Source organism: Pan troglodytes, chromosome 13 (genome assembly GCF_028858775.2).
Source record: "Pan troglodytes isolate AG18354 chromosome 13, NHGRI_mPanTro3-v2.0_pri, whole genome shotgun sequence".
Taxonomy (NCBI): Eukaryota; Metazoa; Chordata; class Mammalia; order Primates; family Hominidae; genus Pan; species Pan troglodytes.
The window spans coordinates 37037384-37051464 of NC_072411.2; the positions used below are offsets into that span (position 1 = coordinate 37037384).

General features: G+C 40.2%; 1 protein-coding gene across 4 annotated transcripts in view; it reads right to left on the minus strand.

Annotated features, from left to right (window-relative positions):
* Positions 1-14081, minus strand: part of MAP3K19 (mitogen-activated protein kinase kinase kinase 19) — an 81553-nt gene that overhangs the window by 39177 nt on the left and 28295 nt on the right. For all 4 annotated transcript variants that reach the window (XM_063791122.1, XM_525928.9, XM_063791123.1 and 1 more), the window contains one exon: positions 1875-1971. In XM_063791122.1, coding sequence (XP_063647192.1) covers positions 1875-1971 — 97 coding nt within the window. The remainder of the gene's footprint in view (positions 1-1874; positions 1972-14081) is intronic.

Sequence of the window (14081 nt, forward strand, 5' to 3'; positions counted from 1 at the left end):
TTTGTTTGTTTTGAGACGGAGCCTCACTCTGTCACCCAGGTTGGAGTGCAATGGTACAATCTCAGCTCACTGCAACCTCCGCCTCCCGGGTTCAAACGTTTCTTCTGCCTCAGCCTCCCGAGTAGCTGGGATTACAGGTGTGCACCACCACACCTGGCTAATTTTGTATTTTTAGTAGAGACGGGGTTTCACCATGTTGTCCAGGCTGGTCTTGAACTCCTGACCTCAGGTGATCCGCCCACCTTGGCCTCCCAAAGTGCTGGGATTACAGGCGTGAGCCACAGTGCCCGGTCTATTTAAAGAGATTTAAACCAATATTTAAAATGAATATAATGGACAATAATATCTAAAACACTTTTATTTCAGAATTTCTGATTAGAAAGAGTAGCTAGCTCAAGTGAAGTCTCTATCAACTGTGAGATGCAATTTTATCAGGAAGAGAATTGCTTCTTCCAAATGTGTAACTCAAGTTGTTAAAAGCTTAAAACTGAAATAACTTAGTGGAGATGCCTCATAAGTATTATGGCTCCCATATGAAAACTGAAAATATTGCAAATCAAGTTTAAAAGAATGACTAACATCCCAAATGGTGAGTTATCTCCATGTGGAGCAGAATAAATGAAATATTTAACCTCCTGGAAGGTGCTTGGGACACCATTAGGCTTCTAAGAGCTTGGCTTTGAAGTCTATGAAAGTCGAAGGAGGACTGCAAGGACCGTTCTGAAGGGTTTCGGGGTTTATTTTCTTTCTGTTAGCTCTTTCAGGCTTAATGGTTTTCCTAATTTTAATGGTTACTAAATTACTCTCGGCCCTCAGCCTGGGGAGGGAAGATTCCCAGTGGGCGTGAGAAAGGCAGGCGGCTGCCCAGGAGAGGGCAGCATCGCACCACCTCCCGGAGGAGACGCTACTCGGGAGAGCTGCAGCCTTCTGGGAGGTGCGAAGGGATGAGAAACACGGGCATCAAAGAGGGCGGCTTCCCTGGAGTGCTAGAAATAGAAGCCAGAAGATTGCCCGGGAGAAATTGCAGCAGTTCAAATAAACATTTACTTTAAGAAGGTTATGGATGAATAGATGACAGACAAATGGGATAGCCGTGGCAACTATGCTCTGAGGCGAGAATCTGCAAATACCTTGTGGTCTGTTAAGTGCAAGGGCACTTACGGTGTGACAGGATAACATGTTTGAAATGGGTGGTGTTCTGGAAGATTCCAGACTTATGGCCTTGTAAATAAAAGACCGAGACTTGGGGACTTTCAGGTCTTGTACATTCCCCCACCTTCCCCTCAGGGACAACGGCTGATGGAGACACGTGTGGTTCCGGAAGGGAACCGATCACTGAAGCCGCTGGAAGATTCTGAGAGGAAGAAATTGGGGAAAGGATGTTATCAGACAAAAAGAAATGGACAGGGAATGGGTCGGCTGAGCTGGAGTGAGGTGGAATAAAAGAGCCAGAGAGCATTTGCCTATTCTGGCCAGTCAAGCTGCCTAGACCCACTGATTCAGATATGGACCAAAAGGTAGTATTATGAGTGGTTTTTCTTCTCCTTTGGGCTTTTTCTGTGTTTTCAAACTTATTTATTATAATTTTTTAAACTTTTATTGCAAGAGTTAAGCTCAGGGGTACAAGTGCAGGTTTGTTCCATAGGTAAACATGTATCATGGGGTTTGTTGTACAAATTATTTTATCACCCAGGTATTAAGCCTAGTACCCATTAATTATTTTTCCTGATCCTCTCCCTCCTCCACTCCCTCTACCCTCTGATAGGCTCCAGTGTATGTTGTTCAAACTTCTACAATAAGCCCTTCTGAAATTGGAGAGAAGCCCATATGATAATGTTATCTTTGTAAACACATCAAGGAGTAAAGCCCAGTACCTTCTGTCCTGGGTTGCCAGTCCTGTCTACCACCACTGGGATCTTCTTCTTCATTAACCAGTGTGGAATGACTGCAGTCACCGTCTTGGTCGAACTCCTGCAATATCATAAAATTCAAAACTCAGTTATTAGTTATTCGATGTACCAGTTTGTTGGCAGAGTGAATGTTGATTTTTCTGGGCTAAAGATTTACACCATGGATTCCTTTTAAATTGGATAAAGTATTTAGGACTAAAATAATAAGAAAGTATCTGCCCTTGGAGCACTAGGCTCAGACAGTCATGGATGTGATTAATTGCATAATCAAAAATGAAGAGCAAAGCTGAAATCACATCGACACATAGAAATTCAGTATTTTATACTTTATCATCTCAGTGCCCAGGCTGCTAAGCTGCCCCAAATTCCATCTGGGTAGGTAACTGGAAAGAATCCTTTGGCCACAGTCACAGTGAACAACCCCAAAGGAGCATGATCTTTTCCATAATGCCTCCCTGGGGCATCATTTACATATGGCAAGAATGGAAATCCCTGCCCCTGTGGAAGCTACAGATATAACCCTAGACTGAAAGGAGGCAGCAAAGCTGATTAAAGTCTTCCCTATGATGGCGTTCTGATCTAAATCATGGTGCATAACCTCTTAAACTTCCTTTTCACTCTCTAGAAAATAATCATTATAGTTGAAAACCAACTTGATTTACAAAAAGTACTCCAAACATTTTAAAGAAGAAATGTTTTCTTAGTAGAATTCATTGTTTTTGATAGTTTCCTTCATTCGAAGTTATAGCTGATGATTTTGTGCCTTTAAATTTCTAGAACCATGATAGATCCAAGTAGTAGTTAAAACATCCCATCACAACCCGAATGTTACAACTATCTGTCTGGTTTCTATGATCTAGGTGGACTACCTATTTAAGGGGACTGATGGACAATAAGTCTTTGCCCTAAGTGCTCAAGCCTGTCATCTGAAATGTCAGAGAAGTGGCGAGTCACAAAAATTCTCTGATAGCTCATTTATTAATTCCCAAGAGAGCTAGGAAATTTCTTGCTTTTCTCTCCTTGTTCATTTTAATTGTCGTAGCAAATAATAAAAGTTGGCCAGGCATGGTGGTTCACTCCTGTAATCCCAGCACTTTGGGAGGCTGAGGCGGGTGGATCACTTGAGCTCAGGAGTTCGAGACCAGCCTGGGCAACATGGCAAAACCCTGTCTCTACTGAAAATACAAAAATTAGCCGGACGTGATGGCACACCCCTGTTGTCCCAGCTACTTGGCAGGCTGAGGCAGGAGGATGGCTTGAACCCGGGAGGTCAAGGCTATGGTGAGCTAGGGTCACGCCACTGCACTCCAGCCTGGGTGACAGAGTGAGACCCTGTCAAAAGAAAGAAAAGAAAAGAGAGAGAGAAAGAGAGAGAGAGAAAAAAGAAAAGAAGAAGAAAAGAAAAAGGAAATAAAAGTAAAACCTGGCCAGGCATGGTGAGTCACACCTATAATCCTAGCACTTTGGGAGGCCGAGATGGGTGGATTGCTTGAGGCCAGCCTGGACAACATGGTGAAGCCCCATCTCTACAAAAAATACAAAAATTAGCCAGGCATGGAGGCACGTGCCTGTAGTCCCAACTACTCAGGAGGCTGAGGTGCGAGGATCATTTGAGCCATAGGAGGTTGAGGCTGCAGTGAACCATGATTGCGCCACTGCACTCCAGCCTGGGCAACTGAGTGAGACCCTGTCTCAAAAAAAAAAAACCAGAAGTAAAACCCTCCATTTATACAGTCATTAAAAATATTTTAGGTATTCAATCATAATAACTTAGTTGTCATACCTTACTTTTATTCAGCAGTTTATACTTAAACATTGTTTTTTAATTTTTATGGGTACATAGGTATATATATTTATGGGATACAGGAGATATTTTGATATAGGCATGCAATGCATAATAATGACATCAGGGTAAATGGAGTATTCATCACATCAAGCATTTATCCTTTGTGTTACAAATGATTCAATTATACTTTTAGTTATTTTTAAACGTACAATTAAATTATTACTATAGTCACCCTGTTGTGCTATCAATACTAGGTCTTACTCTTTCTTTTCCTTTTTTTTTCTTTTTGTTCTCTCATTGGGTTGATTATTCATTCTTTCTAGCTATTTTTTTTTTGTACCCATTAACCATCCCCCTTCCTCCCTACTCCCCACTACCCTTATTAATACTTTCTAAAGCGTTTTCTATCTCCTGGCAAAAGTTGGGTGCCCTACCTCAGACTATCCTGGTTGTCAATGGCGGATGGGTTCACTCAGCTCCTAGGCTGTTGTCAATTTCACTGCTTAATCTTCTCTGTATTTCAAAAATTCTACCATTATCTGGCAAATTCCTCCTCCTTCCTATCAAATCACAAAGGGGGATTTATTCTTCCTAGAACATACAAAAATACAAAAAAGTATTTTTTAAAGCAAAATTTAAAAAATCACCTATAACCTGACAACCAAAGAGCAAACACTGTTAACACAGGAATCATATTTTCTTTGTGTTTCTCCTAAGTATTTAAAAATATAGTTGCATCACATAATTTTTGTATCTGGTTTCTTCACGTAAGTGTAAATTCATAAGCAATTTACTAAGTAAGTGTCATTTTAATTTTAATGGAATTTAAAATTTCTTTCCTTCAACAAATATCAGAGGGTCATAATAGTACTTCTTTTTTTTTTTTGAGATGGAGTCTTGCTCTGTCGCCCAGGCTGGAGTGCAGTGGTGCGACCTCAGCTCAATGCAACCTCCACCTCCCGGGTTCAAGAGATTCTCCTGTCTCAGCCTCTCGAGTAGCTGAGACTACAGGCACCCGCCACCACGCCCGCCTTATTTTTGTATTTTTAGTAGAGACGAGGTTTCACCATGCTGGCCAGGCTGGTCTCAAACTTCTGACCTCGTGATCTGCCTGCCTCGGCCTCCCAAAGTGCTGGGATTACAGGCGTGAGCCACCACGCTCAGCCAATAGTACTTCTTTAATAAGCCCCGTTAGTCTTACAATGTAACTCCCATGATGCTTAGTAGGTAATTTAAAATTCTTCACTGTTACACATAGTATTATTAAATATTTGCAACTAATACCCCAATTTTGCATTATTTCTTTAGAGTAGATCCCTAGATATGGAATTATTGATCCAAATACTATGAAAAAGTTGTTTTTTTGTACACACATTGCCTTAAAAGTAAAGTTTATCCCTATTTATAATCCACCAGCAGTGCATGAATGTGCTATATCATATCTTCTCCCTTATCATCATTCCTTTTCATTTAATTAATTATTATTGTTTTCCCTTCTTTTCACAGGTGTTTATATGATTATTGTTATTATTTTGAGGCAGTGTCTCACTCTGGCACACAGGCTGGAATGCAGTGGCACTATCATGGCTCACTGCAGCCTTGAACTCCTGGGCTCAGGTGATCCTCCCACCTCAGCCTCCTGAGTAGCTGGAACTATAAGTATGTACCACCATGCCCTGCCCCTTTTCATTTTATTTTTTATTTTTTGAGACAGAGTCTTGCTCTGTTGCCCAGGCTGGAGTGCTGTGGTGCAATCTCGGCTCACTGCAAACTCCACCTTCCAGGTTCAAGCGATTCTCCTGCCTTAGCCTCCCAAGTAGCTGGGGTTACAGGTGCCCACCACCATGCCTGGCTAATTTTTTTTTTTTTTTTTTTTGTATTTTTAGTAGAGATGGCGTTTCAATATGTTTACCAGGCTGGTCTCGATCTCCTGATCTCAAGTAATGCACCTCCCTCTGCCTCCCAAAGAGCTGGGATTACAGGCACCTGCCACCACGTCTGGCCGACTTTTCATTTTATTATATTTAATGTAATAGATGGAATTGGTCTTCTTATTATTGTTTGAATGTTCATACTTTGATTAATAGAAAAGTTGGAGATAGTTTTAGATGCTTATGGGTCATTTGAATTTTTCTTTTTTAGTATTATATATAGTTTTTGTGTAGATCCTTAGTCTAGAACACTCTAAGAGACCTCAAAACACATTTCTACCATTTCATTTAATTACAGTGATTCAGTGAAATTTTTATGCTAAGCTTTGAGAAAACAGCAGCCTTCATTTGGAAGTGTTAGTCATACAGCAGGTTCTCACATCAAGTTTCCATGTTGATTACTGGGCTGTGGTCAATCTCAGCTACTCAGTTCATTTGTCAGTTGGTCCTGTAGGAAAAGTTGGAAGCCGGCAGTGTGGTCATACCCACCTACAAAATCCATAATGATGACTAGCATTTACATATATAGTACCAGACACTGTTCTATATGCGTTACACATATTAACCCATTTATCTCGGAGGTTGCAAATTTTTTTGTGTGAAAAATCAGACCTTGGCAATGACCTTGAGCAGTGGGATATAAATAACCCCCACAAGCTCACCGTCCCAATAATGGAACACTAAGCATAAATGGGTTAACTAATTTAATCCTCACAACTCTAAAGTTAGGATCTATTATCTTCATTTTGTACCTGAGGCCCAGAAAAGTTAAGTAGCTTACACGAGGTCACACAGCTAGCCAGTGGCAGAGCCAGAATTTACACCCAGACTGTGAAATCTGGGTCCAGAGGTTGTGACCACTCAGTGATCTTGTTAGCATGAAAAGTTTGAAACAATGAATTTCAACAAGAACCAGAAAAAAAAAGAATTAATGAGCAAAATAAAGGGAAAGGATACTCAAACCTAATTGATAAGTTTTGCATAGAAAAAATAATAATAAAAGATGTGTGATCCCTATAAGTACCTGACAAAAATTTATACCCTGGAACAAACTGAAAAACCATAAGTATCACAATCAAAAAGGATGTAGGGAGTAAGATCTACTTCGAAGGTGATGACGGAAGTGAAGACTCAAACAGAAACAGCTCAGAATTTTCTAACTTATTTTATAAATCTAACCAGCAATGACTTTAAGATGTGCTTGGGTGCCACAAGGAGGAGAATTGAAATAGTGTCATCTAGGAGTGAGTAAAAGAGAGAAAACATCAGAATAGCAAGTCCCAAACATAGATGGATTTCATAAACCATTGACAACACCACGGGAGATGATAGATGGATAAGAAATAGAGCATCGCATTCTAGCCTGCAGACAACAGCATACCAAACATACAGAATGTAAAGGCACGATGGAAATCAGACGTAATTAAATTTTTTTATTTTTATATTTTAGAGACATGGGAGCTCACTCTGTCGCCGAGGCTGGAATGCAGCAGCACAATTATAGTTCACTGCAGCCTCAAACTCCTGTGTTCAAGTGGTTCTCCCACCTCAGCCTCCAGGAAGTAACTGGAACTACAGAGGCACGCCACCATAACCAGCTAATTTTTTAATTTTTTTGTAGAGATAAAGTCTTATTATGTTGCCCAGGGGTGTCTCGAATGCCTGGACTCAAGGGATCTTCCCACTTCAGCCTCCCCAAGTGCCGAGATCACAGGCATGAGCCACCATATCCAGCCTATGATAAAATTTTGAAAGAAGATTCTCCTCAGATGAAAAAAGATGACTGGGCGAGTCTATAACAAGCCTCTCTGGAGCTGTCCTACATGCAAGGCAGCTGCTTATATTTGTAAACTATAAAAACCTATTTCAGACAACCAAAAAGAAAACAAAGCTTTCATTTAAAGAAAAGAGTGAAAGGGATTTAAACCCCAGTTAAACCACTAGGGAAGGAAAGGCAAATATAATACTGAAAAAGTCCATTTCTCCCTCAAAAAGGAGTTTAAACTTTATTTCGGCTACAATAAGAAAAAACACCTAATGAAAGGTTTTTTTTAAAAGTTTTGCCAGGCGCGGTGGCTCACGCCTGTAATCCCAGCACTTTTGGAGGCCAAGGCGGGTGGATCACGAGGTCAGGAGATCAAGACCATCCTGGCTAACACGGAGAAAACCCGTCTCTACTAAAAATACAAAAAATTAGCCAGGCGTAGTGGCGGGCCCCTGTAGTCCCAGCTACTCGGGAAGCTGAGGCAGGAGAATGGCGTGAACCCGGGAGGCGGAGCTTGCAGTGAGCCGAGATTGCCCCACGGCACTCCAGCCTGGGCGACAGAGTGAGACTCTGTCTCAAAAAAAAAAAAAAAAAAAAAAAGTTTTAAAGTTGCCTCAAAAAATGTACTGATCAGGCACGGTGGCTCACACCTGTAATCCCTGCACTTTAGGAGACAGAAGTGGGAGAATCTCTTGAGACTAAGAGTTTGATGTTGTTTGTTTGTTTGTTTGTTTTTTAGAAACAGACTCTCCCTCTGTCATCCTGGCTGGAGTGCAGTGGTGTGATCATAGCTCACTGTAACTTTGAAGTCCTGGGCTTGAATGATCCTGTTGCCTCAGCCTCCCAAGTAGTTGGTTCTACAGGTGCATGCCACCACACCTGGCTGAGGCCAGGAGTTTGAGACCAGCCTGGGCAACATAGTGAGACCCCATCTCTACAAAAATGTTTTTAAACATTTATTTCAATGTATTAATGTGAAGTGATATAGTTAGTCCTTTTAAAAAGAAAATTGCTTAAATAGACCATAAAAATAAAAAGTATGTTTTTGTTTATCAATATCTTATGCATGACACTCACCTTAAAGATTTGTCTCTAGGTATTTTATTTTGATTACTATATAATATTAGTAACCAAACACAGTGCAGCCTTCAATATTGTGACAAAATGTAGCAAATTTCTCAGTCTCAGCACTGTTGACATTCAAGACCAGATAATTCTTGGCTGTGGGGGCTGTCGTGTGTCTGATAGGATGTTTAGGAGCGTCCCTGGCTTGTACCCACAAGATGCCAGTTGCATTCTCCCCTAGTGATGATACCAGAAATGTCTGCAAACATTGTCAAATGACCCCCTAGGGTGGGAGGGGTGGGAGGTGGGCGCTGGGAATCACTCTCTTTTTGGGAACCAGGGTACTAAATTCCACTTTGGTAGGAAGCAGACTAAACTACTTAGAAAATTTATAAATGCACAAAGCTAAAATATTCAAATAGGATTTAAAAAGGAATGTTTCCATGGTAGCTCATCCCATCCCATGTCCCAGAGAAGTCTTGATTTAACTGTTTATTTTTAATTTTCACTTAATTTTTATCAAAATTAAACTGCACATATTAAAAAAATCAAATAATGGTAAAAGACTTATACCGAGAAAAACAGTCACCGTTTTCCTCAGAGGCAACCACTTCCAAACTTTTAGCTGTTTCTTTTGGTATTTTCTTCCGTATTTCTGCATAGTTATCATGCTGTCTCTTGATTCATCAAAGTGAGGCATCATCTATTGACTTATTACGGCAGTTAATAATTTAATGTTCTTATGCCCTGCCTCCATCCTCCCAATACATTTACCTTCTTTGCTGTTAAATCAATAGTCAATGGCTAATTTTGATTATGAGGATATTGTACTATGTAGTAGTACAATTGTAATATAGTATGATTATGCTTTCTTTCTTGTATAACTGTTTTATTTTCCAGAACAAACCCCCAAACCCTTGTTTGTTTGTTTGAATAGACTTTATTTTTAGGGACATTTTAAGTTCACAGAGAAATTAAGAGGAAGGTATAGGCCGGGCACAGTGGCTCCCGCCTGTAATTCTAACACTTTGGGAGGCCAAGGTGGATGGATCACCTAAGGTCAAGGGTTTGAGACCAGCCTGGCCAACATGGTGAAACCCTGTCTCTACTAAAAATACAAAAATTAGCCAGACATGGTGGTGCATGCCTGTAACCCCAGCTACTCAGGAAGCTGAGGCAGAAGAATCACTTGAACCCAGGAGGTGAAGGTTGCAGTGAGCCAAGATCGAGCTCCAGCCTGGGCGACAGAGTAAGAGTCCGTCCCAAAAAAAAAAAAAAAGAAGAAGAAGAAGAACAAGGTATAGGGATTTCCCATATACCCCCTGCTCCCACACATGCACAGCCTCACCCATTATTAACATCGCCCTCCAGAGTGGTACATTTGTTACAGTTGTCTGTAGTTAACATTAAGGTTTACTCCTGGTGTTGTACATTCTATGGGTTTGAACAAATGTATAATGGCCTGTATCCACCATTATAGAATCATACAGAGTAGTTTCAGTGCCCTAAAAATCTTCTTTGCTCTGCCTATTCATCCTTCCTTCCCCTCATCCCTTGGTTTTTTAATTTCTAGTTGGTTTATTTTATTTACTTTCTTATGTCCTTTTATTTAAAGCCTAAATCTTCCCAACCTACAATGGTCTTGCCACTTGGTGAAATTTATCAGACAACAATATCTGTTCTGTTTCCCTCCTCTGTCCTGCTCCCTGCCCCCACCCCAATCCCCCAATCATCTGAGCTCTTTGTTTTCTAGAGTTGCTAACTAGCTGAAGTCCTGGGACCTGCCTTCTTCATTATACCAATGATTCCCTCCTCTCTCTTGATCCTCTGAGTCACAGATCCTATTTTTTCCTCTTTCTTTATTTACTTTTTCAATTTAATAGAGCACTTAGTAGCTTCCTTAAAAGGTATATCAGAAGTAATATGTTTGAGATTTCTGTGTCTGAAAAATGTCTTTATTCAACTCTAATGCTTAACTGAGAGTTTGTTTGGGCATAGAATCCTAGTTTGAAAACCACATTCATTCGGGCCAGTGGTTCACATCTGTAATCCCAGCACTTTGGGAATCTGAGGTGGGCAGATCACTTCAGGCCAGGAGTTCGAGATCAGGCTGGGTGACATGGTGAAACCCCATCTCTACAAAAAAATGCAAAAATTAGCGGAGCCTGGTGGAGCACGCCTGTAATCCCAGCTACTTAGGAGGCTGAGGTGGGAGGTTTGCTGGAGCCCGGAAGGCGGAGGTTGCAGTAAGCTGTGATCATGCCACTGACCACTGCACCCCAGCCTAGGTGACAGGGTGAGACCCTGTCTCCAAAAAAGAAGAAAAGAAAAAAAAAAGGCATGTTGTCCAGGCTGGTCTCAAACTCCTGGGCTCAAGTTATCCTCCCATCTCAGCCTCCTGAGTAGCTGGGACCACAGGTACAGGTATCCACAGCCATGCCTGGCTGAAAACCATATTCTTTTTTGTGTGTGTCAGATATTTGAAGACATTCCCTACTCCACCCCTTTTCCATTACTTTTGATTTTAGTATAGCATACATTCAGAAAAGTTCACTTACCATATGTGTATAGATTAATTTTAATAAACCAAATACATTTGTGTATCCAGGACCCAGATCAAATAAAAGAACACTACCAATATCCCCAAAGAACACTCTCATGCAAGTGCTATTCTGAATTCTAACACCATAGATTAGCTTTGTTATTCCTCCTTTTGTTTTTTGTATAAATAGACCCATACAGGATTTAATTTTTTATGTCTGGTTTCTTTTGCTCAACAGTGTATTTGTGAGATTCATCTGTATTTTTGCATGTAATTTTAGATCATTCACTCTCATTCTCATTTATGTGTAGTTTTACACTATGTGAATATACCACAATTTATGTATCCTTTCTATTCTTGATAGGCACTTGGGTATTTTCCATTTGGGGGCTATTATAATAGTGCTGCTATGATCATTGTAATATGTAGCTTACGGTAAACATATGATGCATTTCTGTTAGGTATGTATTTAGGAGCAGAATTGCTGGATTATGGAGTATGCATATATTTCTCTTTAATAGACACCAAAAGACAGCTTTCTAAATTATTCTAACAGTTCATTCTCCCATCAGCAGTGCATGAAAGTTCTTATTGCCCTACATCCTTGTCAACACTTGATATTTCCCAACTTGTAAAATTGTAATCATTCTGTGGATGTGCAGTGTTATCACATTGTTGTTTAAAATTACATTTATCTAATGACTAAAAGCTGAGCATCTTTTAATATATTTTGTTGGCCATTTAGACATCTTTTTTTTGCTAAGTGTCTGATCAAGTTTTTGCCCACTTTCTATTAGCCTATCTGTTCCTAATTTGTGGGAGTTTTTAAATTTTTTCTGAATGCAGGTCCTTTGTCAGATACATACATTTTAAGTATCTTTTCTCACCTTATGAGTTGCTTATTATTATCTTAATGATGTCTTTAGATAAAAAGAAATGCTTCATTTAAAATATAGCCCATTTAATTAACTTTTCTTTTATGGCAAGCATTTTTTGTGGTGTGTGTTCTGTTGTAAAAATTGTTGGCCGGGCACAGTGGCTCATGCCTGTAATTCCAGCACTTTGGGAGGCCGAGGTGGGTGGATCACGAGGTCAGGAGATCAAGACCATCCTGGCCAACATAGTGAAACCCCATCTCTACTAAAAATACAAAAATTATCTGGGCATGGTGGTGCATGCCTATAATCCCAGCAACTCGGGAGGCGGAGGCAGGAGAATCCCTTGAACCAGGGAGTTGGAGGTTGCAGTGAGCCGAGATTGCGCCACAGCACTCTAGCCTGGCAACAGAGCGAGACTCCGTCTCAAAAAAAAAAAAAAAAAAAATTTGTTGCCAGCTCCAAGGTCACAAAGATTTTCTTACATTTTCTTTCAAAAGGGTTAGTGTGGTCAGGCAAAATGGCTCACATCTATAATTCCAGCACTTTGGGAGGATGAGGCAGGGACATTGTTTGAAGCCAGGAGTTCAAGAACACCCTGGGCAACAAAGCAAGACCCCATCTCTACCAAAAACAAATTGAAAAAAATTATCCGGGAATGGTGGCATGTGCCTGCAGTCCCAGCTACTCAGGAGACTGAAGCAGGAGTTTTGCTTGGGCTCAGGAATGCTAGGCTGCAGTGAGCTGTTCCAATCAATGTGGAATTGATTTTGTATATGGTGTGAGGTAGGGGTCAACATGCGTATTGTTTTGTATATGACTATCCATGCAACCCAGAACCATGTATTGAAAATTCTTTCCCCTATTTCACTGCAGCATGAACTTTGTCATAAATCAGGTAATGGATTTATCTATATTTCTAGCAATATCACACTGCCTTAATTGATTTCGCTTTATAATAGGATGTGATATCTAGTAGTGTAAATCTTCCTACTTTGTTCTTCTTCAATATTGCCCTCAGTATTCTTGGCCTTTTGCCTTTCTATATGAATTTAGAATCAGCTTGTTAATTTACACACACACACAAACCTGCTAGGTTTTGATTGGGACTGTGTTGAATCTACAAACGAATTTGGCAGAATTGACATCTTTATAAAAGTAAATTTTCCAATCCACTAACATGTTACATCATTCTATTTATTTAAGTCTTCTTAAAATTTTCAGCAATATTTTACTACTTTCAGTGTAGAGGTCTTTTATTGCTCCATATATTTGTAGCTCCATATATTTGTAGCTTACAATGGTATTTTTAAGACATCTGGTGCCATTCCAGTTTCCTATCCTTTATATTATCTCTCTCTCTTTCTTTGAAAACTTTTAGGATTCTCTTGTAGCCTCAGTGCTTTAAAAGTTCATAATACTTTAAGGTAATGTACTTAGTCACTGTCCTGCAATGATGGGTCTTGCAGTGATGGGTGCTTTAAACTTGAAAACTCATATCATTTGGTTCTGATAACATTTTTTTCTTTATTTTTCTCTCCTCCCTTTAAAACTATTTCTTCCCCTTCATTTCTTTGTGCTCCTGATGTCATCTGCATTCCTTGTTGTTTTGATGCTACTTTTCATATTGGAGGCTTTCCTCAAATACCTGGTAACCCTTGGCTATCTTGGCTCTTCATATTAAGGAAGAGACACTAAAAATATGACTAGAAGTTCTCTATGTATATTGCTATTTACCTGTTGGTGGGCTTCGCTGGGTTAATCTGGTGAAATGCTTGTGTTTCAGGGAACTTAAAAATGTCAGTATCGGTAGGTTTATTTTCTGGGGTTATTAAATCTCCAGAAGAGAATCTTCCAGTCTTTTGGCTTAGTAGTATAAACGGGCTGCTGGCCATATGGGAGCTAGGTGGGGAAGGAGGATGGGTGCAATCTCTCTGTCAATATTCAGACTTAAGCCTGCAGGTTGAGACCTGATTCCCATCTTTCACCTTGTATGTTGTTACTAAGTCCAGAATTCCTCCAGCTCAAATAATCCTCCACCAAATCTTCCTGCCTTCTGTGAGGGTGGGGAAGGAGTAGTGATGTAGTTACATAGAGTGGAAGTAGAATGTTGGGGATCTCTCTGCTCTTATATACATTTTCAACCAAACCCTCCTGTTTTTCAACCTCATGCGAACTCCCAACGTCTGCAGTACCTGGTGCCTCTA